The sequence below is a fragment of the Podarcis liolepis genome, assembly GCF_965112155.1.
Source record: "Podarcis liolepis genome assembly, chromosome: 2".
Classification (NCBI taxonomy): Eukaryota; Metazoa; Chordata; class Lepidosauria; order Squamata; family Lacertidae; genus Podarcis; species Podarcis liolepis.
The window spans coordinates 12,013,043-12,038,308 of NC_139555.1; the positions used below are offsets into that span (position 1 = coordinate 12,013,043).

The 25,266-nt window shown below is 45.1% G+C and overlaps 1 protein-coding gene across 3 annotated transcripts in view; it reads left to right on the top strand.

Moving 5' to 3' along the window:
- Window positions 1-15,740, top strand: part of CBX5 (chromobox 5) — a 61,473-nt gene extending 45,733 nt beyond the window's left edge. For all 3 annotated transcript variants that reach the window (XM_083490576.1, XM_083490574.1, XM_083490575.1), the window contains 2 exons: window positions 3,816-3,913; window positions 9,222-15,740. In XM_083490576.1, the coding sequence (XP_083346702.1) occupies window positions 3,816-3,913; window positions 9,222-9,372 (249 nt within the window). In that variant the 3' untranslated portion in view covers window positions 9,373-15,740. The remainder of the gene's footprint in view (window positions 1-3,815; window positions 3,914-9,221) is intronic.
- Window positions 15,741-25,266: the final 9,526 nt, after the last annotated feature.

The window sequence follows — 25,266 nt, forward strand, 5'->3', positions numbered from 1 at the left end:
TTTGTTGTGGGGGAGGAAGGGAAAGGAGAATGTTAGCTGCTTTGAGACTCCTTCAGGTAGTGATAAAGCGGGATATCAAATCCAAACTCTTCTTTTTTCAGAGCTGGGTTTGCAGACGTTCCTGCATATTCTTGCTCACCTCCATGTCAACAAGCTCCCTGGTCTCCTTGTTTCACTAACAGTGATACTTTTGAACCATTTAAGAAGGAATAGCTCTGATCTCTCTGTTGATAATTTTTCAGCTCTAGGTCATGGGCTGCAGCAGATGTTTTTCTGAGGTCTCTGCTGGACTGCTGGGACAGACGTATCAGACAGTCACAAATTGTAGGCACAGGCTGTTGCTGGTTGAGCCCATGGGTGCCAACTTGAATAAATATTGTGGGGGCCCAGGCAAGCCCCACCCTGCATAATTGATCACATGATACAGTGCACACACACCATTTGAATGGGAATGCCTATCAACTGGGGGGGATCAGCCCCTCAAATATTTTATTGTGGGAACTGAAGCCCCCATGGACCCTAGGAATTGGCTCCTATGGTTGAGCCAGAGTCCAGGCATGAGGTGTAGATGGAGGCTGAGTCACAGATAGAAAGAGGAAGACTGTAAATATTAGTTTGGAAAAGATCTGCTTTTTGACTTGCAGTATGTCTACTCGGCATTCCCATCTCTCTGGTGTCGTGGCCTGCGCATACAGGGATGAAACCATAGACGCCGTGACTGTGATTAGCAATCTTGCTTTAAGTCATGCTTTCACATTTTAGTTTGCAGCTGATGAGAACCCAGATAGTAAGGCTAAGGCCATTTGTTATGTTTAATTATGGTTAAGCATCATGTCTGCACCAGCCTTGGAAGAGGCTAGAAGCTCAGTTCATAGTGCTCCCTCTTTGGAAGCCAGTATGGTATAGTAGTGGATGAAGCATGGGATTTGGACCACAGGCTCACTAGATGACCTTGAACAAGTTACTCTGCTTCTCTTAGTCTAACTTACCTCTCAGAATTGTGAGGATAAAGTGAGATTGCATTGAACTCCTAACAGGATCTGCAGGATATAAATGTGATGAGCAAGCGGGGAGCTGGAAAGGCATTCAAACATCCATCTAGCCCCGTTCCAGAGCTTAGGATAGCTGACAACTAAACATATATATTTAAAGTGTTTTAAATAATCACATATAAAAGACATCTTGTGAAAATCCCATATCTGTCTGACCTAGCCACTGAAACCACATCAAAAGATGTGATTTTCAAGAGAGGAAGTTTGCAGCGGTACAGCATTATTCTTTCTTGGTATATGCTTTGGTTATCAAAGCTCAGTGCACTTATGATTGTCTCTACACTAGAGCCTGTGGTGCTCTTTAAGGGAGAGAGGAACACAGGGAGGCCTGTGAAAAAGATGGGTCTGTGTCTATGTGTCATATAAGAGATCCTGTATCTCAGCTTAAGACTCTGTTGTGCGTTTCTGGCTGCTCACAGTTTCAGCAGTGTGCTCAAAGATTAGTTGCGCTATTGGATTATTGTTGTTTTTATATTTGTTGTTAACCTTTTTTTGTTTTTCTCATTTTCTTGCAAGGAGTTCTACTGAAGGGAGGCATAAACATATTTAAATAAATAAAACAAGGGAGGCATAAACAATATTTAAATAAATAAAATAAGTGTATGAAACTTTCTGTCGTGAGGGAGATTTTATAGAGGTGGGTTGGTAGTCAGCTAAGTTTTACTTGAAGTACACTCATTGGTATTGGCGAACATGGCTAGGTTAGGTCCATTAATTTCAGTATGTCTTCTCTTAAGTAAAACTTAGATTAAAAAAATAAATAAACAAATCTCCATGTGCAGCTAGGCTGCTTGGTAAGGCAGAGTGAGACAGCACTGAGCACTGGTCTCAGTTCCAGCCCAGACTGCTTTTTAACTTAGTTGGTAATCCAAGGCAAAACTATGTTTAATGGTGGCATGTAACCTGTGTCTCCTCCATGGGTCTCCTCCAGTCATATGTAAGGTGGGTGGGGCATGTGATTTTAAAGCACAAAAGGGGCATGGGGAGAATGCACATGTCCTTTGGATCGAAATCTCTCTCTCTCTCTCTCTCTCTCTCTCACACTCTCTCTCTCTCTCTCTCTCTCTCTCTCTCCTCTTTTTAAAGCCATGTGCAGCTTTGGCCCTTATATTGAGCCATCTGCTAGGGTCTTGCTAACACTGCGACTGTTTTAGAGATCACAGCAAATAACAATAGCTACAATAGGAGAACACTTTTGCTTGTTTGTTTTGGCTAGCACACTATCCAATTACTGTTCGCACAAGAGATTCTCTTTACCCAACAAATCTTTCCTTTAAAGCAGTTATCCTTTTCTACCAGGCTGTTGGGAGTTGTAACAGCTATACGGAGATCTATCATGGCCATCAGCACTTTGGGGAGTAAGAAGGTTTTTTTTAAATGCCCATATACATACCTGTTGAGTTAGATATTTGTTGTAAGGGCTCAGTAATCTCAGTGGCCAGTTTTGACTAAGCCCCCACTCCAATTTTTTTTTGGGGGGGGAGGAATAGGGGGCCCCCTCATATGCTACAATTTTCCAAACAGACATGATCTTGTTCTGGCCCTGTTATGAGTTCAGTTTAAAGTGTTCTTAACTAAAGCCAGAGGTGATTGTTAGTCCAAACTGTCCTAAACCAGGAGTTTGGTCTGGATTTCTTATGCAATATGAAGAAGCTGAGAAATGAAGTGTTGTATTATATTATTACATGATTTGTGGGTTCATTAGTTCCCCCAAGGTCCCCTAGAGTTGTCCTCTGTATTCAGTCTGTATTTTCTCTCTCTCTCTCTCTCTCTCTCTCTCTCTCTCTCTCTCTCTCACACACACACACACACACACACACACACACAGAGAGAGAGAGAGAGAGAGAGAGAGAGAGAGAGAGATTTTTATTTTAAATTCCTCTTCTTCCTCTTCATTTGGCAATTGCTTTTATTTCCTCGAAAAAGTCAAGCCGCCTGCCTCTTTGTTAACTGCCTGCTCTGCCTAGCCGCATCTACCAGACAGTAGATGTGTGGGCAACAAATGTGTGGATCTCCCTCAGAATAGCGTGTGGCGGTGCTGCTGCTGCTGCAAAGCAGGGAGAACACGCTCGCTCCAGGCTTGCAGCAACTGAACGCTGTTACCAGCCTTCAGATGGTATGTGCAGAGGGAGCTGACCGACCCTTGTCTGGGGCCCCGGCGGTTTAAGCTCTCTCCTTGCAAACAAAAAAAAAACAAACCAAAAAAAGCGCCCCAACTGCATGAATGGGACACACCCATTGACGGCACCGGCACAAAGACCTCAAGGACCGTGTGAGAGCCCGTAGAGGTGGTGCGCTCTGGAGCGGGGGAGGCGTAGCAGGGATGGGGAGCCTTGGAAATCACGAATGGCTGCTGCTACTGCTGCTGCAGCAGCTGCAAAGGCAAGATGACTTAATTCCCTAGATCTATCCATCGCTTTGCTAGCCCATTTTAATGGCGACTCTTTATTTCTCTTCTCTCTCTCTCTCTACCTCTCTCCCTCCCCCCCTCCTTTTAGGTTTCTTTCCCCTTTCCTCCTCTCCCCAAACATTTCATAAAGAAGATATGTCAAAGAAAAGAGAAAAGATGAGAAGGCCTCTTCCCTCATCTGCTAATTACCATCAAGCCATGTACCACATCTGTTTATCACCTGATTCTCGGTGCCCTTTGAAGCCCCTCTGCCTCATGGTTGAGGGAGATTAACAAATGGCCAAAGAACGGGAGGAGGAAAGAATTGTTTTTGTAACTGTCTCTTTCTCTTTCTCTGTCTTTCTTTCCACCAGAGCACCGATATTGCCAGGGGCTTTGAAAGAGGATTGGAGCCGGAAAAGATCATTGGAGCCACAGACTCTTGCGGCGATTTAATGTTCCTAATGAAATGGTGAGTGTGCTTCTTTCTTCTTCTTTTTTTAATATTGACCCTGTTGTCTGGTTTTCCTGCTCTCGGCGGCCCTTCTTAAAGCAGCCAATAAATTACCAGAATAGTGTAGGGTGAGGTGCTGTGGCGAAATGGCCCAAGGACACTTCATTCTGCTTCTCTGCTAAGGCTTTGTTTCCCCTCTGCTCTGCAAAATGCTCTACACCTGGAGCTTGTATATCATGCTTTGCAAGATACACAAGCCCCTTCCCTTCCACATCTCTGCCCCCCTCCCCTCCCCCCCAAAAGAAGAAGAAATACTAGAGAGCACAGGAAATCCTTCTGGGAAGGTTTTGACTTGCCTCTTGTTTTTGCTCCTGGGCTTATCTCAGCTGGAAGCCTCTCTGGGCAGAGAGAGAGAGAGAGAGATGGCCGTGCTGCATATGCAGCAGCCCCTCCCCCACCAGCAGCCCGAAACAAAGAGCTGGGAGAGTCTGGCTTATCTGCCTGGCAGAGGTTATAGCACAGCTGTGTTCAAGGGAGCTCCCTCTTGCTCCTCAACTCCCCTCCGCCAGCCCCAGCCCCGCAAGATTTCGATACTGGGTCCTCCTCCCCTGTATCAATGCAGCAGAGATAATAAGCCCTTGTCCTGAGCTTTGCTGTCTCTGAAGCTGGCGGGGTTGAGATGGATGGTGCCTGCTCCTCTTGAGGCAGGGTGGGGGAGGGGAGCCAGCTGCACACAGCGCCTTGGAGGAGGGGGCTGGAGGGAACACAGAGACAAGGAACCCGGGGAGAAGAATTGGTAGATTCACCTCTCCCTCGTTCATTCTACTAGGCGACCAAACGTCCTGGGTACCCAGGGGTATTATTTTCTGGCACCTCTTGGTCGCGGAAATACACCCCCATACCCTGTAAGGGCTACAATCCCAAACTGGAGAACTTCACCTTTGGTAAATCACCTGTGTGGAACAATCCCTGGTTTTTTTAAAAGTCATTTATATGAGGCCCAGGTCCAATGGTAGCTTGGTCCCAGGTGATGACATCCAAGGAAAGCAATGATTAATAGCTGATGAATATCCAATCTTGAAATTTCCAGCTCACTTGAATTCTGTAGAGCAAGGAATCTGTTCAATGAGACAAATGCTTTGCAGATTAACATGATGATATTTTGTAGTCTGTTTTAAATGTGCAAAGGTTATTACAGTGCTCAGCACCATTGAACCCTGTGAACTATTTTGCTGTGATTGCTGTTTTATAAATGGAAGCTGAGGTTAAGGGAATGTGGCTTGTCCAAGGCTTTGGTTTGAGCCCTGGACTTATAGGTACACAACCAAATTATCCCCTGGATCACATTTGCTATCACTGAGTAAATTAATTACTTCAAAAGAACTGATCTCTTTTTAGGCAGTGGGAATAATTTCTATTGCAAAATACTGCAGAAACAGATTGTGAAGTTTAACAACACTCATTTTAATTAATCTGTACTCTGCGTTGGATCACTTTTAAATCTTACCTTTGCAATTGACATCATTCAGTGGTCATTAATGAAACGTGTTTGCTATCTGGCGTTTAAACAAATTCTATTGAATTAAGGTTGCAATCCTGTACCCATTTACTTGGGAAATGCATTTACTGAATTGCACTCAGTTGGGACTTAACAGTGCACCTTATATCTACTCATAAATATTTTGCTATAATTGCTTATTATATTTATTGCTTTTCTCAGAAAGGTAAACTCAAAGTGACTTTTGAAAACAAATATTAAAAACGAGTAAAAAGAACCTAAAATGCTCACCAATAATATGTATATTATTTAGATTGACAAAATGTAAAACTTGAATGATTGTTTTGTTTTGGGGATCTTGAAGCGAAGAGAAGTAGCTTATAAATTAATAAATAATGTATTGTTTAAGGAAAGGCAATTTGTCAATATTTTATTTTTCATCAGCTTAATAATAAAAAGCAAGTAAAAGTCAGGATTACCAGCTTCAGTTTCTGACGACTGTCATGAAAACCTTTGCTTCCCAGGGCGTAACTGTTAATGTTGGGCACAGACACAAGGAAAAGCAGTCTGCAAATTTACCTTTATCAAATTTACCTTTAACAGTCCCAGACTGTTTACTTGCTATAGCCTCTCACTAATACCACTGTGTATGTGTTGGGGGTGGAGGTTAACTGGTAATGAAGCCTTGAGTTGATTGCACCAGTTAATTAATTTAAAAGTTTGTAGCCCTAATCTGTGCTAGGTAGCCTTTACCAGTAAATGCCATGAGGTACGCAATGTCTATCAACTTTGTAATGCCTTTGCAGAAAGCTCAGTTATCACCAGAAGCTTTTAAACTCAAAGCAAGGCATAGAAAATGAGAGTGGATGGACATCCAGGCTATATTGCCCATTTCTGTTCTTGTTATTGTTAGTATACTGGTCAAGCTAAATTGTCCTCTTTGTATACCCTTGCCTTACCTCTGTTTTGCCTTTGCCTATCCCTATTTTCTAAAAAAAAAAAGATGCTAGATTACAAAGCAAGCTTACATTTCATCTCGTGTAGTTGTACATTCTACTATTTAAATTCGTCATTGGTTGCATGCAGTTCCCTTGAGATATTAAAATAGGAAATGCATTTTAAAATAGGAATCTCTAACATACAGTGCAAGCCTCCAGTCCTGCCAATAGAGTAAAGAAAGAAAGAAAAATCCTGGGAGTTGACCTTTTGAAGCACAACATTTTAAGTGTAAATAAATTGAAACAAAGTTAAGCTGAAAAAAATAACTAAAAAGTTTGCTTATAGTAGCAGTTTTCAATATGCTGTGCCATCAAACGATTGTGTGGACAAGTACAGGAGCCAAATTCTATGCTTCTAGAGATCCAGGAAAAGTGGGCACCTTTTTGTACTGTATTTAGCCCCAATAATGTTAGGTGGAAACATTTCAAACTTGGGCTGCCATTTACCTTAGTCAACCATTTATCAGTTGCTCAACAGGAATAGTTTTCTGGGTGGTGTAAAAAATAAAATCAGGGATTCATTATTAATCAATTACATTTGCACAGGGGTAAAACAAAAAAGAAAACCATACGTCCTTTGATTTAAATCAGGGGTTTCCAACATGGCATTCCTGGGCAAACATGTGCCCAGATAATCCTTTCCTTTGCTGCAATCAGGCTTGAAAGAATCATTCAATTTTTGTCAATAGTATTTCCTGCAGCGTGTGCTTGGTTGTGCTGTATGTAATGCACAGATGCACATTTTTAACCAGTTGGAGTATTTTTAATTGATTGATCTAACCAATTAATTGATTGAATGTTGGACTCCTACCCATAACTGTACAATTCCTAGAAAGATTGAGGGCGAGACATTGCTCTGTTGCTTCCTCTCCCCTCTTCTCATCCTTTTGATGGGAAAAGAAGTGTTGCTTTCTTTTGGCAACCCAGCCCTAATCTTAAAGTGAGCTCTTGGAGAAGGGGTACAGCAGAGAAAATTGTGTTTGTGCCCCTCATCGATCAGAGCAGGAAAAAGGGAGAAATGCAGAGATTTCTGTTTGAGTATGCATTCAAACACTGGTTAGAACATCAGTGTTACTGCACTAGGATTGGGTTCAGCAACTGGAAGCACTTGTGTCAGATTGGGTACCCTAGGTGATGCCAACCTGGCCCTCCAGTTATCAACCTAGAGGATTAAAGGCAACTGTGGCAAAATAAATGGTTGGCAGCCATCCCTTGCTCCCTCCTCAAAGAGTCCTCCAGAAAGCCAGTTGCTGACCAGGACATTAAGTAGTATATAATGAGAGTTGTCAATCTTTTTTTTAAGTTGATAAACCATCTGTGCTTCAATCAATTCATTGTGATATTGGAGGAAATTTAAGTTTAATTAGCCATTTATGAACAAAATCTATTATTATTATTATTATTATTATTATTATTATTATTAATATACAGTGGTATCTCGAGTTAAGTACTTAATTCGTTCCGGAGGTCCGTTCCTAACCTGAAACTGTTCTTAACCTGAAGCACCACTTTAGCTAATGGGGCCTCCTGCTGCCGCGCCGCCGGGGCACGATTTCTGTTCTCATCCTGAAGCAAAGTTCTTAACCTGAAGCACTATTTCTGGGTTAGCGGAGTCTGTAACCTGAAGCGTATGTATCCTGAAGCATATGTAACCTGAGGTACCACTGTACTGCCCTAAACCTGTCTCAGGATGGTTCACAGACTAAAATCAAGACATAAAAACACAAAATACATAATAAAAACAAAAACAACAACCTAATTAATAGGAAAGGCCACCTTTCAATATTTTCCTTTTTCTTCCTCTCCCCCCCCCCAACTTTTCTTCCGTTTTGTAAAAGATACTACAACCAAATCACCTTGAAATGTAAAACAAGGATGGCTTTAATTCAGTCTCATTGATTTAAAATTGCTCCCGTTAATCAGCTAAAGATTTAGTTGATTCATTTATTGATTATGCCTGTTGACACTTGCAGCCTGTTATAAGTATTGCATATGTATATTTTGTTTATAAATTGCTTCTTCACTGAAAAAAAGTCCCTTAGTTGACAATTAATGTATGCAACACACACACACACCACTGGGGTTGCAGTAGCTGCCTTCCTCCTCCCAGTTAATTGACAGCTTCAATGTATCTGAAGAAGTGTGCATGCACACGAAAGCTCATACCGATTAACAAACTTAGTTGGTCTCTAAGGTGCTTTGTTGTTTGTTGTTGTTTAGTCGTTTAGTCGTGTCCGACTCTTCGTGACCCCATGGACCAGAGCATGCCAGGCACTCCTGTCTTCCACTGCCTCCCGTAGTTTGTTCAAACTCATGCTGGTAGCTTCGAGAACACTGTCCAGCCACCTCGTCCTCTGTCGTCCCCTTCTCCCAACATCAGGGTCGTTTCCCAACATCAGGGTCGTTTCCCAACATCAGGGTCTTTTCCAGGGAGTCTTCTCTTCTCATGAGGTGGCCAAAGTATTGGGAGCCTCAGCTCCAGGATCTGTCCTTCCAGTGAGCACTCAGGGCTGATTTCCTTCAGAATGGAGAGGTTTGATCTTCTTGCAGTCCATGGGATGTCCCTTCATGCATCACTGCCTTGCAGTGGCGAAGGGGCTTGAATAACTCTTAAGGTGCTGCTGGAAGGAATTTTTTTATTTAGCTTAAATACCGGTATATGTTTTCTCCTACTCTGGTGCTGCTTCCTTCAGGCAGGTTACTTGAGCCCTGCTCCCCCTTTTTCATGTACCAATCAATTGTGTGTGTGTGTGTGTGTGTGCGTGTGTGTGTGACTGCTTGATCAACTAGTGACGAGTCCTTCTCTTATTGTCCTCGCTTACCTCTTCAGGAAAGACACGGATGAGGCTGACCTGGTTCTAGCGAAAGAAGCCAACGTCAAGTGCCCTCAAATTGTGATAGCGTTTTATGAAGAGAGACTGACCTGGCACGCGTACCCAGAAGACGCCGAAAGCAAAGAGCGGGAAGCAGTGAAAAGCTAAAGTGGCCAGGGTCCTCTGTCCGTCCATAGTTGTACATATCCACCCTCCTTTCCCCTCCACCCAAATGCATCCATGAAAATGTGCTTATTACTGTGCTCCACAGGAGAAATGTTGATATTGGTTGGGTTAGCCATAACATTAATGGTGTGAGTCACGTTCGGTTTCACTCCAAAAGATTGACATGGTGTGTGTGTGCGTGTGTGTGTGTTCCTTGTTCCCCTTATCTCACAATCCCCCCAAAAATCTGTTTTCACTTTGAAATCCCTCTGAGTCTCCAGGCCATTTGTCTCCCCCCCCCCCGGGTTCCTCACTTTTGCATCAGTTTGAGAGTGAAGGGTTATTGTTTCCCATTGGCCTATATGAAGACTGTAAAACTGACAGGGGGTACCAGGAAGACCTATCTGACTCAGAACACTCTTTGGATTCTGAGATTACCCAAATAATTCTCAAGCCAGGACATCATGGGGCCATTTTCGTTGTTTTAGGAATTGCTGACATTTTGCTGGAATTGGGTTCCAGGATGCTGGGTACCGGTTTTCATCCTGACTCCCAATGCCAATGTCACTTGCACCAGCTCCACTCAGCCAACACTCAGTTTTCTAGCTGCAGGGCAGGAGCAGGTAATTTGGGAAGGCAACCATTAAAAACTAATTAGCTAGCAAGGACAATTTCCTCCTTTTCCAACCAGTCCTTTCATGCAATCAACATCTAGTATCCTACCACCTCTTTCCTTTTGTTTCTCTTATCTTGCAGTACATGGATAGGACTAGCAGCCCAGCCAAATTTTGTGCCATACTGGAGAGCCTTCTTTGTTGTGGCTATTCCAAAGACAGCTGGAAATCATGGTTCCAAAATTGGATTATTTTCTGGGCTCTCTCGTCATTCGGATAGCTCTCTTCACATGCAGCAGGCATCTCTGACATAGTAACCTCTGCTGTGAGATGTGGGCAAACTCTTTTATTTCCGCCATTTACCCCAGGTATGTTTGTTTGGTTGTTTTAAAAAAGAAAATTGGCCACTTTTTCTTTTTGTGTCTCTCCTTGGCTGCCCCCTGAAAAGTATCCCATTTCTCCGCACCAGCAATCTGGCGGCTAAGTAATTATTCCACGCTGAGGGTGTTGGGATTGTTTAACCCTTAGAAGTCCTTTCGGCAGTTGATTTCCCCATCTTGTTCCATATGGTGAGCGGCTGGAGGACTAAGTCACAGAAAGCAGATAGCAGTCTTCCCCTCCTTCGTGCCCTTTTCTCGTGACAATGCCCATGCATGTTTTTTTCACATGGAATGTCTATATTGTGTAGTATATAGATAGGACTTTAGGGCCCTTTAGAGAGTTTTGACACTCACTAATAGCTTCATCTTCCCTCTTTGCAGACAGATTTTGGTGTAACTCCCGGCAATAAAAGGGAAAGCTTGACAGTATTAGCATTGATTGCTGCTGGCTTCTCACCAGCTGCACTTTTGGATACCTAAGGACAGATAAGCATCGTACAACTTTGTAAGAAACTTGATGGGAGCGTGCAAAAGAATCAGTTTGAAGTAGGCTAGCCTTCTGCCGTGGAAGTGAAATGCCACTAGTACTTGCATTTCCTGCTAATTTCCTTTCAGGGTCTAGTAGTTAACTCTTTTGCTCCCTGCCTGCCCCCCACGCACACCTCTTCTCCCAACCACTTTCGTCTTGCTTTTTATAGGGGAGAAGGGTGAGACATAGAGTGTTTGCACCAATGCAAGTCCCAAGCCTGGTGGCAGTTCCTCGTTTAGTTTGGCGTTGTGAGGTTTTCAGCTTTGTCTTTTCCTACAGCAGACAGTCAAAGCGGTTCTGCATCATTCCATTTTGTGCCTCTGTATGCTGAGCCCTGTCACACTGTCAAGAACCGCTTCTTGTGGATGGTTTGGATATGGTGTGGTGGCAGGAGCTGACTTGGTGCTATTGCTTGTAACTCCTGTGCCACTAGAGACTTGCCCATCTCCCATCTCTTCTGACTCCACCAGCATTTCTGTGTTTTGGCATCTCTTCACTCAGTCCCCAAAACACATGCATGTTGAACGGGCAGAATATAGCAGCTGCTAAGCAGGATTTGTTAGGATAGATGGGTTTCACGCTCCACTTTAATTTGATCTGCGCCACTTTTGCACCGTGAACAAATAATCACTTGGAGAGTTCTTTGAGAAGGCTCTGATCTTTGAATATAGTTACTTTAAGGGGGGGGAGTTCCTGTTTGTTTCCCTACACTTCTTCACAGAAAGCTGTCTTTTCTCTCTCCCCCTCCCATCCCCATTCCCTAGTTACAACTGTTGGATAATTGGCCAGTAGGATAATTTTTTTTTTTTTTGCATTGTATTCTGTAAAGATGGAAAGAACAAATGGTTTAAAATAGCCATCATCTTATTTTCGTTATTATTGCTTTTGTTGTTAGCCATCTGTTTGAATTAAAACAGCAGGAAAAATAAAGCTGCTGAATGACCCAAATTTTATTTATGCACCTGAAGGCATTACAGGTATGAGGCTCACCATCTTGGGTGGGGGCTGTGATTCATTATAGCTTCTGCCTTCTACTTAACAAACAACAACAAAAAAGATGGGAGGGGGGACTGAGTCAAGAAGAATTGCATCTGGGAAGGCAATACTGAGAGTCAGATGCCCTTAATCAGCCAGCAAACAGCTCTCAGCCTCTGAAGTCCCATTGCACCTTCTTCTTTGCCACTAGTTGTCTTCATGTGGTCTGCAGTTTGGGGAAGTGGACAAAGAAGTAAAGAGGTATCAGGAGTCCACAGCAAGGGACCACATCTAAGCCCCACCGCAGAGTAGAAGCTTTGAACGAACTGCAGTCTGCCGTTTGGAACATCTTTCCTGTTCTGCAGTTCTGCACAGTGGCGAAGCATTCCCCGCTTGCAACTGGGGCATGCACAGGGCACACTGTGGGGGTGGAGCCATGGGTGGGGTGCACCACCGGAGCAATCCCTGTCCACTGCTACAAAGTGGGGCGCATCGCTTTGTGAGACTTGCAAGAACGAGGCAGGGCTTGCAGGGTACTGCAAACAGACGTGTGCCCCGGCCCTCCCTTCGAGCCCGCTGCTGCTTTTGCAAGCAGCACTGGGCTCGCAGGGAGGGCCAGGGTGCACACATGTTGCAACAGCTCACAATGGGGCATGGTGCCATGTAAAAGGTAAAGGGACCCCTGGCCATTAGGTCCAGTCGTGGCCGGCTCTGGGGTTGCGGCGCTCATCTTGCTTTATTGGCCGAGGGAGCCGGCGTACAGCTTCCGGGTCATGTGGCCAGCATGACTAAGCCGCTTCTGGTGAACCAGAGCAGTGCACGGAAACGCCATTTACCTTCCTGCCGGAGTGGTACCTATTTATCTACTTGCATTTTGACATGCTTTCAAACTGCTAGGTTGGCAGGAGCAGGGACTGAGCAATGGGAGCTGAGCTACCCCCCAAAAAACTGTCTGCGGGTAGATGGCCCCTTCAGCTCCCCCCACGCTACACCACTGGTTCTGTGGACCAAAATCTGCAATATCGAAACTTCGAGTTTCCATATTGTGGCCGCCACCTTTAGCTTCCTGGGCCAAGCCTCTAGCAGCAACATTGCCTGGTATGGGCCAAGGTCGGTGTGTTTAGTTCAGCTAGGGGTGGCCAGTTGCAAAACAGAACAGGGCTCCTGTCCCTTATGATAGCTGTGTAGAAGAGTGAATCGTCTGACCAATTACACCTGCTGAAATTCCCTCTTCCACACAACTGTCAAAGGTGCAGGTGCCCTGGACATCCTGCCAGTAGGGCGCAGGCTAAATAAGAGAGCCTTCCCTTCATAAGGATAATTCCCAGGTCCTCTCTGTAAAAGACCCCACAGTTCCACCAGATCAAACAGTGCTCCCCCCCCCCGCCCCTTGCCCCTGTAAACCTCGTGGGAACAGCGTTGAGAGCACTAGAAGCACATATTTTCTTTATCCTCCACCCCGTTGCAGCATAAACACTACCCTTTTTGCCAGCTGCTGCTAATAGATGTTTCTCTCTAGAGCTGAAAATGAGGACTTCTGGTGATCATAAGCACTTGTGTGTCAGGCTAAAAAAAAAAAAAAAGCAAAGACATCTGTTGGGGAAATTAGTAGGTATTTGATAATGCCACTGCCCAATATCACTGCATTAAAACCATTTCAAGCAAAACACGCTAGCACTTCTCTTCCTTGCAAGTATTTGTGCTACAATTTCTCAGTGGTGCATTTGTTGGTCTGCATGTGTGTTTTTAAATATCTACTCCCGTATGCAGCTTTCCAGGGAGGAGAAAAGTTAAAATAACTCGAATGTCATTCTGTTTTTCCTCTCTCAACTTTTTTTAAAAATGCACTTTTAGTCTGAGGTAGCACACAACCCCCGTCACAGTTGGACATGGTATGTGGTACTTAAAGCTCCCTTGCCAAGCTAAACATACCCACAAAATGGGTCAGCTGCCTAACCTGCTAAGAGAGAGAAACCGAAAATCCCTTTTAATCTTCTCAGTAGGCAGAAATGTAAGGAAGTAGACCTTAGCGAGTTTCACAACGTGAACTGATGATATGCTGCAGCACTGTTCAGAAAGACACTTCTTTTTTAAAAAAGAGAAAGCTCTTTTAAATATATCCCAAAAGCATGGCTGGAGTCTTGGATACCAGCCATGCGACTGCCCCCCCGCCGCCCCAGTTCCCTCCAGTCAGCTGAACATCCTGCAAGGTGTATAGAACTTGCCAGCTGATTGAAAACATCTTAGGATCTCTAAGCCATTCATGCTGCGTTTCAGTGGCTTCTGAAATGATCCTACCTCCTCTTTGGCTCCTGGTCTCAATGTTTCAGTGGCAAAACAAAGGCATTTTGATGTTAGCTTTTTTGGTGTCTTACATTTGGAAGTTGTGGGGAAATGTATGTCTGATGAGTTGATGGGGGAGGTTTGAATTTTAGATCGGGGCTTTTATTAGAGGTTTGTAAATGGTGTGCATGTGTGCATGTCTGTTTGGGGCTTTAAAGAACTCTAAAAGATTCCCCCCCCCCCGCGCCTTTAAATTGAGTACTTCCTCTCTGTATTCATCATGGATTAAGTTCATGGTGAGACATTCAATTTGCAGGTGCAGTCTTCTTTCGCATCTTCTTCTTAGCATGCTGTCAAGAAGTGAATTGTTATCCCAGTCGCCTAGAATAATGAAATAAAATTCAGAGAGAGAAAATTAATTTTGTTTTAATTAAACTCATTAATTTTTTGATTAACGGTCTAATTTTTACCTGGGGTGGCATCTAAATCTTTCCTTGGCAACGTGCACTGTAATGACACTGCCGCGTCCCCTTAGTGGGGAACAGTGTAGAAGGCAGCAGAAGGGGAGAAGCCGGGCATCCACCCAGTACGATCTGAATTTTCTTGGATCCCCAAAACTGGAGAGGCCTTCTGTTTGTGAACGAGAGCATTAGATTTTACCTGCAACTTTTGCAACAACTTTAGGCTTTGCAACTTGCTGCTTAGCTTACAGCAGAATAGCAGGCTGTGTTTTGGATACGGTCGATTCCTGTTCTCTGACCCTTTTGAAAAAAGCATTTTAACCATTTTGAGCTAGATCCTAAATTTCTTGTGCCAGATCTGAATTTCTTGTTTATCAGAAACAAAGACCACAGGTCACAAAGAAGTGAATTTTAGCTGCACAAGAGAGACATCCAAGACAATACCTTATGACTTATGTCATCACTTCAAAATCCAAAACCAGCTCTCAAACGAAATCTTGGTGGTTCGCTGCATTTCCTTATTTTTCCACCTTGCCTGGATGCAGGCATCATTTGGGTGCATAAGGTTGCCTGAACCCGTTCACAACAAAGTGAAGCCTGTGAAGCCTTTCGGAGAGAGGCTGTAAGGTTGTAGCTTTTGCTTTATAGCAAACAGTTCAGACAACATGAATACTTTGGTCAGAAAAAAACAAGCTCAGCCACATGCAGAGTGTGAAAGGACCTTGAGAGTTTCCTGTGGGGCAAGGAAGTGACGCATATCAAGGTTCAACTTGATCAGTGTTAAAAGTTCCAGTGAACGCTGGAAGGAGGCCTTACTGGGGCGATGTGGCCACTCTTCCCTTTTCACCCCAGTAATATGCTGCCGTCCACAATAAAACGTTGATTAACTTTGCAGGGGGTGTGTACATGTGAGCTTCCCTTGTGGTGACGTTTTAGCCAAGCTCTTTGATTCTCCACTAATGTATGTTACACTGTTTTTTAAAGTGTGAAAATTGATTTTTAAGCGAAGGAGCTATTTGTCGTACAGTTTGACGCGTTACAAACAAACCTCTCTCCTCTGCCCTGTGTTCCTCATCCCCACTCTTTCATACTTCTTGTATTGGTTCTAATAAATGGTTACTTTTCAGAACAGGCTATTGTCCTTTTCTTTAGCTCCTCCGGTGTCTGCTTTTGAATCTGGTTGCTGCATCGATCGAGAAGCTGTCCTAGAGAGGGAAGAGCAGAGCAGTGGAGGAAACCACCAACAGCAGAAGCACAGCAGGCGTGAGCAAAATTGGCTGTTTCTCCCATCGTGGCTGAGACCTGTGGTCACCATATTATATATTATATATTATATATTATATATTATATATTATATATTATATATTATATATTATATATTATATATTATATATTATATATTATATATTATATATTATATATTATATATTATATATTATATATTATATATTATTTGGCCCATGGTCTTCAGCTTTTTGAGAACCCGTGTTTAAGGTAAAGGTAAAGGGACCCCTGACCATTAGGTCCAGTCGTGGCCGACTCTGGGGTTGCGGCGCTCATCTCGCTTTATTGGCCGAGGGAGCCAGCGTACAGATTCCGGGTCATGTGGCCAGCATGACTAAGCCGCTTCTGGTGAACCAGAGCAGCGCACGGAAATGACGTTTACCTTCCCGCCGGAGTGGTACCTATTTATCTACTTGCACTTTGACGTGCTTTTGAACTGCTAGGTTGGCAGAAACTGGGACTGAGCAACTGGAGCTCACCCTGTCACGGGGATTCGAACTGCGACCTTCTGATCGACAAGTCCTAGGCTCTGTGGTTTAACCCACAGCACCACCTGCGTCCCTAAAGAACCCATCTTTAACCTCAACATATTTAACCTTTCCCTCTCTCTGAGGCTCTGCTGCTTCTTCATTTGCAGCCTAACAAGGGGTCTTTGCTACTGTTAAGGAAAATTCTGGGTTGAGAGACTATCCAACAGCCCAGCTCTTCGGGGTACAAGTCCCCCGTGGGTTCACGCAGTCAGTAAAATAAGGAAGTTCCAGCCAAGTAATTTGGAGCAAAACGGCAGTCAGTAGACTTAGATTCTTTATTGTCACACCAACAGGTTCAAACAGCAGCGAGTGAACCCAGAGCATGGGGTGACATTGACTTTTTAAACTTTCCCACCATATCCCAGAATACAGTTTGCACAGCATCATCAGTACATCATTGCTACATCACTAAAGGGGAGCGTTATACAAGATTAGCATGGACAGATATGTCAGGGCAACACACAAGTATAAGATTAGCATAGGCAAACATGTCTTAAGTACCCACACACCCAAAGTATGTCTGGAGCCTGAGGCAAGTCTGGTGATGAGATTTGGCTTCCCTTGGCTAACTCTGAGTCCAGCAATTGTCACCTCTGGGCATTTCCTGTGGTAGGAGGTGTGTATATATGTCTTCACACTTGGTGAGGTGGCAGGGAAAAAAGAGTCCTTTTTCCAAGGGCAAAATAGCAAAGGAGTTGATTTTATATGATTTTTGAAGCTAGGTATCTCCCCTGAGCTGTCAAGTTGAAAGGAAAAATTCAGGCATAATATTTGTAACATTAAACAACTTTAAAGATGTGCCCCCCCATAATATACTGTATTTTTCAGTCTATAAGACGTACCAGACCACAAGACGCACCTACTTTTTGGAGGAAAACAAGAAAAAAAATATTCTGAATCTCAGAAGCCAGAACAGCAAGAGGGATCACTGTGCAGTGAAAGCAGCAACCCCTCTTGCTGTTCTGGCTTCTGGGATAGCTGTGCAGCCTGCATTCACTCCATAAGACGCACACGCATTTCCCCTTACTTTTTAGGAGGGAAAAAGTGAGTCTTATAGAGCAAAAAATACGGTATATAAAACGCTGCCCTATAACATTGGTCTCTGCAGACAGCTTCCAACATAGAAATGGCATATATGATAATCTAAAATAAAAACTTCCAGCGTAGTAAAGAATAAAAGCAGATAAGCATTGATTCCAGAACTTGAAAAACAGATTGATTGGTGTGTGTGTGTGTGTGTGTGTGTGTGTTTTATAAAAAAAGGACTGGGATTGTCAAAACCTAGAGGAAGCTCTCCATGTTAGGGCAGGTGCATATTCGTGGCCCCAAGCCATTCAAGGCTTGAAAGATTTTTTTAAAAAGCTGTAGTTTGAATTAAATCTGGAATGGAGGCTTCCGGTTTTTTCTGCCTTCCGTTGTGGGTGTGCTTCGCGGGTTCTCCATGTTCAGCAGCTGATAGAGGAAATTTTGGGGGGCAACGCGGAGGCTATGCGACCCCCAAAAAGGCTCCGGGGGTGACCCAGAACTGACAAGGTCCAGCAGCATTAAAAAAAGGAACTCTCTGAAGTTTGTGTCCCATCTAGGAGGCGAGGCGGCGGAGGGAACCTAGACCCGAGCAATCCTCATCAGCAAGCCTCAAAATCCCAAACGGTAAGAGCAGTGGCAAAATTTCCAGCTTCCTCAATCCCCTTAACTAAGGACTAAGCAAATAAGGAGAGATTAAGGAGAAGAGGGTCTGCTGGATTTATATAAAGAAAGTGAACTGCCTAGTGCTTTAAAGAGACCCTGACAGATCAGTGTATAAAGAGCAAAGATCGGGAGACTATATTTTAAATACATCGGAAATCCTTCTCATTATACTTAAATAACAACGCCGTGTGGGCCAACTCTAACTGGTGAGTAAGCAGAAGAGTCTCAGCCATGGAAGAATAGCATTGCCTAGTAAAATAGCACTATAGTGAGTACTGGGCAGAAAACCCTCTTTTGATTCTACTTTTTGATTGATGGTGGAAAGAAATGGCCTCACCCATGCTAATGGACCTTGGTGTGGACCCAATCCAATTAGGGGTGTGGGGGTGGATGTGTGAGCAGGGGCGTCTTACCCATAGAGGCTAGTGGCGCCAGGGCGCCAAGTTCTGGAGGGCGCCAGGGAAGAGGTGGAAGCTGGATGTGGCACCTCCTGGCACCAGCTCGCCGCCCTCACCCACCTCCGCCATGCAGCAGCGCCGCACCCCCAGAGCCTCCATCTGCCGTGGCCACCGTGGCACGAAGCTGCCAGCTGAGCCGGGAGGCGCCGCGTCCAGCCTCTGCCTCTTCCCCGCTGGAGGAGCCACCCTCCAGCCGCTGCCCGCCTCCTCCAGCCCCGCCGGAAGCACCATCCTCCCTAAAAAAAACCTCTGGGAAAACTCTGCATCCATCTAAAATAAAGAAATAAAATGTGAAAGCCTGGCTGTGAACATCTGTGCAGTTTGTCCTTTCCTCTTGTTTAAAGTACTGTATTTTTCGCCCTATAAGACACACTTTTCCCCTCCTAAAAAGTAAGGGGAGATGTGTGTGCGTCTTATGGAGCGGATGCAGGCGGGAGGCTCTGCTCAGCGCTCCCTTTAAAGAGCCTCATGGAACGTGAGCTCAGCGCTCTTGAGGGAGCCTAAGCCACGCGCAGCCTCTCCCGGGCAGGGGGAGAATTTATGCCGCTGCCCGGGAGAGGCTGTGCGCAGCTATCCCATAAGCCAGAACAGCAAGCAGGATCGCTGAGCTGCAATCCTCCTTGCTGTCCTGCAGCGGCGTAGCGTGAGTTGTCAGCACCCGGGGCAAGGCAATTTGCGCCCCCTAACCCGGGGCAAGGCAAGTAATTTGCGCCCCCCCAACCCCTAACCTGCCGATCTGAGGCGAGTTGCCGCTGGCGCTGCCGCCCAAACCACGCCGCTTGCCCGGAGGAGGAGGGGGGCAGAGAGGCGAGGAAAATGCAACATGGCCCAGCAGCTGCAGCAGCAGCGGCGGAGGCGGGGCTGTGAGGAGGGGCTGCCTGGCGTGTCCTCCGCGGCGAGCGCTGAGAGCCGCTGCCTGCCGGGCGCCTTCAGCCCGGGCGCGCGCACAGCTCGCCGGTTCCGCGAGACATGGGGCTCTGCTACAGCCTGTGCCGGAGGCTCTTCGGCGAGTCCGGAGGCAGCGAGCGCGCCCCCCCAGATGTTGCGCCCGGTGCGGCTGGCACCCCTGGCACCCCCCACGCTACACCACTGCTGTCCTGGCTTCTTGCTTAGCCACGTGCAGCCTCTCCCAGGCAAAGGGAGCCTTTGTGGACCTAAAGGCAGCATATGATTCTGTATCCAGGAGTGGGCTCTGGGCCAAATTGGCCAATATGGGTATTAACAGAAGGTTATTACTTCTGATGATTAAGCTTCATGAGAACAATACCCTCCAGATAAGACTTGCACAGGACGGCAGACTCTCTAGAGAAATCCCAGTCCAAAGAGGAGTTAGACAAGGATGCCTATTAGCCCCATTCCTATTTAACATCTATGTTAACTCCCTGGTCACATGCTGCCGTGAAATTGAAACCCACCCCCCTGTGTTCTCTAACGGCAGAAAAGTACCAGTTTTAAAGTATGCGGATGACGCTGTTCTTCTCTCTCAAACCAAAGTGGGTCTGAAACGTGCCTTAGGAAAGTTTAGTGACCAATACTTTTTTTCTTGTTTTCCTCCTCCAAAAACTAGGTGCATCATATGGTCTGGTGCGTCTTATAGAGCGAAAAATACGGTAGATAAAAATGATTTACACACAAAAAAAGCAAAAGCGTGGCTTTAAACGTATGGGGGCAAAGCTTGCAGAAATCTTCAAAGCCAGGATTGCCAGTGCTCAGGAATTGTGCTTCTTTGCCCAGCAGCTTCTCCCCCCCCCCACCAAAAAAAACCACAACCCCTAGTAGATGTGGAATCTAATGAACAAACGAACACAAATCAGATTCTGTCCATCACATTCCTGCGTGACCAAGAATGAGAAGAGTGAAAAGGGGGGACTGTGCAGATCCAAGCACACTTCGCTCCTAATGGCCGAGATCGGAGGGAACAGGCGGTAGGTAAGTGTTATACGTATATGTAAGGACAAGGTTGAGTTGGGGAATCAATCTGCCTGTCACTCCTGACAGTGACAGAGGATGTCCCTCACTGACACGGATTTTCACAGCATTTTGCGTGCCTGTACACACGCATGGGTGGCGCTGTGGGTTAAACCACAGAGCCTAGGGCTTGCTGATCAGAAGGTTGGCGGTTCGAATCCCTGCGAGGGGGTGAGCTCCCGTTGCTCGGTCCCTGCTCCTGGCAACCTTGCAGTTCTAAAGCACGTCAAAGTGCAAGTAGATAAATAGGTACCACTCCGGTGGGAAGGTAAACAATGTTTCCGTGCGCTGCTCTGGTTCGCCAGAAGCGGCTTAGTCATGCTGGCCACATGACCCGGAAGCTGTACGCTGGCTCCCTCGGCCAATAAAGCGAGATGAGCGCCGCAACCCCAGAGTCGGCCACGATTAGACCTAATGGTCAGGGGTCCCTTTACCTTTACACACGCATGCACAGTCTTTGCCATGTATAAGACATTGTCCCATTACAAAGGGGCATTTTGCTAGAAAGCAGAAGATCAATGCTAGAGTAGCTGTTTTTTTTAAGCTCTACTTTCAAAGCATCTTGCAGAAATGGTCTCTGCAATGCCTACAACAGAACTGGGCAGTAGGTCAGTACGGTTATCCCCCTGCTTCAGATGTGGGATTGAGGCTACCTGTGAGAAAGTGCTTTTCCTAAACTCACTGGTCTGAAGGCAACATGATGATGCAACCATCTTGCTGAATCATTAACTGGTTGGGAAATGACTTGAAAACCCCATGCCTTCAGCTCTGCAGAAGAAAAGTTGGCTATAAGGTGAGAATAAGAGACTTAGAATCATAGAATCATAGAGTTGGAAGAGACCACAAGGGCTATCGAGTCCAACCCCCTGCCAAGCAGGAAACACCACCAGAGCACTCCTGACATATGGCTGTCAAGCCTCTGCTTAAAGACCTCCAAAGTAGGAGACTCCACCACACTCCTTGGCAGCAAATTCCACTGTCAAACAGCTCTTACTGTCAGGAAGTTCTTCCTAATGTTTAGGTGGAATCTTCTTTCTTGTAGTTTGGATCCATTGCTCTGTGTCCGCTTCTCTGGAGCAGCAGAAAACAACCTTTCTCCCTCCTCTATGTGACATCCTTTTATATATTTGAACATGGCTATCATATCACCCCTTAACCTCCTCTTCTCCAGGCTAAACATGCCCAGTTCCCTTAGCCGTTCCTCATAAGGCATCGTTTCCAGGCCTTTGACCATTTTGGTTGCCCTCCTCTGGACACGTTCCAGTTTGTCAGTGTCCTTCTTGAACTGTGGTGCCCAGAACTGGACACAGTACTCCAGGTGAGGTCTGACCAGAGCAGAATACAGTGGCACTTCCTGCCTGGATCAGAACTATGGAAGGAAAGAGAGGGCTTACACTGGCCTGGAGCAGCTTTAAAGGATGCTGCGCACAGCCCCTTTATCAGCATTGCTTAAATGCTCAGCTCAATGCACTAATAAAGTCTATTGCCACTTTTAGTTCCTGGGAGGAGAATTGGGAGCAGGAGGGGTTCTCTGAGCTTTTCCTCTAGTGCCACCTGGTGTCCAAAGTGGTACCCTGCAATGCAGACAACACTTCAGTAGCCACGCTTCTCTGGTCAAGCTTCTTATTATGCAAAGAATGGGATGCGCCCAACCTTTACGATGCAAAACCAAATATACAATGGTTCATTATGCAAAGGAGGAGCCAGGTGCATTTCGGGCAGCACTGAGCTTTCTGTCGTGAAAAATTCTGGAAAATGCACAAGGATGCAAGATTGGGAGAAATGAGAAAATGCAGTGTAAGAATTTTCTAACATCTCCCTTCCAAAAATAATAATTAAGGGCTCTTTAATAATAATAATAAAAATCTCCAGAAATGTATTGCCAAGATTAAAAGTAGATTATAAGATTATCTAAAATAGACTAAAATTTGAGCAGAATCTACAGATAATAAGTGACACTAGTAAGCCAGCTTGTCTTGTGTGTTTGGGTCAGATCCCCATTTTATTTTAAGTATTCACATACTGTTTACCACCGAGTTCTCAGGGTGAATTACGACGAGAGCAAAAGCCAATTAAGAACACATACAATAAAACAGAATCAGCAGTGAAACATAGTGAAATCAATATAAAAAGAGGCATGGAAAGTAAATTATAGCCGGAACACATTAAAATTGCTGGGAAAATTTAAAAAAGGTATTTTTGCCTGCTACTTAAATGACATCAAAAATATGTCTCAGTCAAGCCTCGCTGGGGAGGGCATTTCATTGCCAAGGAGCCACCACTGAAAAGTCACCACACAAATATTTAAAGCACTCTTCTGCCATTTCAACAGTCATGGAGAATCCGGGGAAGTGTATTTTGTGAATGTGCTGGGAATTGTAGCTCTGTAGGGTGAGCCCCCTTAACAAAAGGCACTACCTAGGATTATTTGGGGGAAGCCATGACTGTTGAAGTGCTTTAAATGTATCAGAGTGCTTTAAATGTATAGTTTTATTTAGCTCTATTGTGTGATTTTTTTTATTTTAAAAAAGGTAGTCTACAAAGTGTTTGCTAATTGTAAGGTGAGCAAAATAAAGAAACAATGTACATGTCGCTGTTAAGCAACGAACTGGAAAGGCAACATGTTTTTCTTTTTAAAAAAAGTTTTGCATGAAAACACTCCCTTGCTTAATTGTGAATGTGTATGTGTGTAAAAAATCTAACAATTTAAATAGACAACACCCCCAAACCTTAAACAATTGAAACAGGCAGCAGAAGAACTTAAAATCTGATAGCAGTGGATTTGAAACCTAGATGGTACCCTAAAAAGCAGTGTGAAACAAAAAGACATTTGCTAAAAAGCAGGATGGGAGGGACTGGGCTAATCTCATTGCTTTTCTTCAGTTTAAAGAGGGTCCAAAGGACCATAGCTTCAGGAACTTCATACTGTAGTAGTAGAAGAAGCAGAGTTTGGATCTGATATCCCGCTTTATCACTACCCAAAGGAGTCTCAAAGCGGCTAACATTCTCCTTTCCCTTCCTCCCCCACAACAAACACTCTGTGAGGTGAGTGAGGCTGAGAGACTTCAGAGAAGTGTGACTGGCCCAAGGTCACCCAGCAGCTGCATGTGGAGGAGCGGAGACGCGAACCCGGTTCCCCAGATTACAAGTCTACCACTCTTAACCACTACACCACACTGGCTCTCAAAATTTCATGTGGTTTCTGCCTGGTTTCAAACCGGGGACCTTTCGCGTGTTAGGCGAACGTGATAACCACTACACTACAGAAACTTAGTTCAGGGATAGCAGCCATGTGGAGCCCTCCACTTGTTTTGGACTATGACTTTCATCAGCCTCCTCTTGTTGTTGTTTAGTCGTTCAGTCGTGTCCGACTCTTCGTGACCCCATGGACCAGAGCATGCCAGGCACTCTTGTCTTCCACTGCCTCCTGCAGTTTGGTCAAACTCATGCTGGTAGCTTTGAGAACACTGTCCAGCCATCTCGTCCTCTGTCGTCCCCTTCTCCTTGTGCCCTCCATCCTTCCCAACATCAGGGTCTTTTCCAGGGACTCTTCTCTTCGCATGAGGTGGCCTCCGCTAGCACACTTGAAATGGAAGGGAGGACCACGTCTTAGTTCGGATTGAGGATATTCTGCTTTGCTTGCAGAATGTCCAGATTCAACCCATGACTGTTCTAACTAAAAAACAACCCTGTCCCTGGTGGTGTGAAAGACTCTCTACCAGGGGTCAGCAAACTTTTTCAGCAGGGGGCAGGTCTGCTGTATATATATTTTTTGACTATATTTTTTTTGGGGGGGGGGGATGAACGAATTCCTATGCCCCACAAATAACCCAGAGATGCATTTTAAATAAAAGCACACATTCTGCTCATGTGAAAACCACACTGATTCCTGGACCGTCCGCGGGCCAGATTTAGAAGGCGATTGGGCCGGATCTGGCCCCCGGGCCTTAGTTTGCCTACCCATGCTCTCTACCTGAGAGTCACAGTTGTCAATTAGAGTAGACAATACAGACAGCTTCCTGTGTTCCTTAAAAAAAAAGTTGTGCCTGTTCTATTCCTTGCTTCGGTGGAGGCTGGTCCACAGAGGCAAATGGGGCGCCTGCCCCACCAACCTCAGCCGGCCCCCACCTCCTTGCTTTCCAGCTACTCAGTTTGGTCCACCTCTTCTCTCTCAGTATTACCCTTGCAGAATTCAGCAGGGAGGATGCAGGGAAAACTGGAATTTGTGGGCTTTGCCTGTCATTGGCTCTGGTTGCACCTCCATTTTGGACTGTGAAATATACTCAGAGTCGCAAAGTGATTTCATGCTCTTTATTCAGCTCATAGTGGGAGGAGGAATGAAAGTCCCCTCAAAGTATCTGCTTTATATACATTATTTACACAATGGGCTGCACATGATTGGCTAATTCCGGAATTCTACTGTAAGCCAATCAGGTTGTGGATTCACTTCTATCTGGAGCAGGATTGGGTGGTTCCTGCCAACCAATCATACTGCTGCATTGTTCTAGGACCAATCAGACTGCTGCATTCTGAATCCTATTGTTCTAGGACCAATCAGACTGCTGCAGTTTGGATCCTATTCAACTCAGTACATAACTGAGGTGGTGGCGCCCGCCCTGTGGAATGCCCTCCCATCGGATGTCAAGGTGATGGACAACTACCTGACATTCAGAAGACATCTTAAGGCGGCCCTATTCAGGGAAGCTTTTAATGTATGATATTTTAG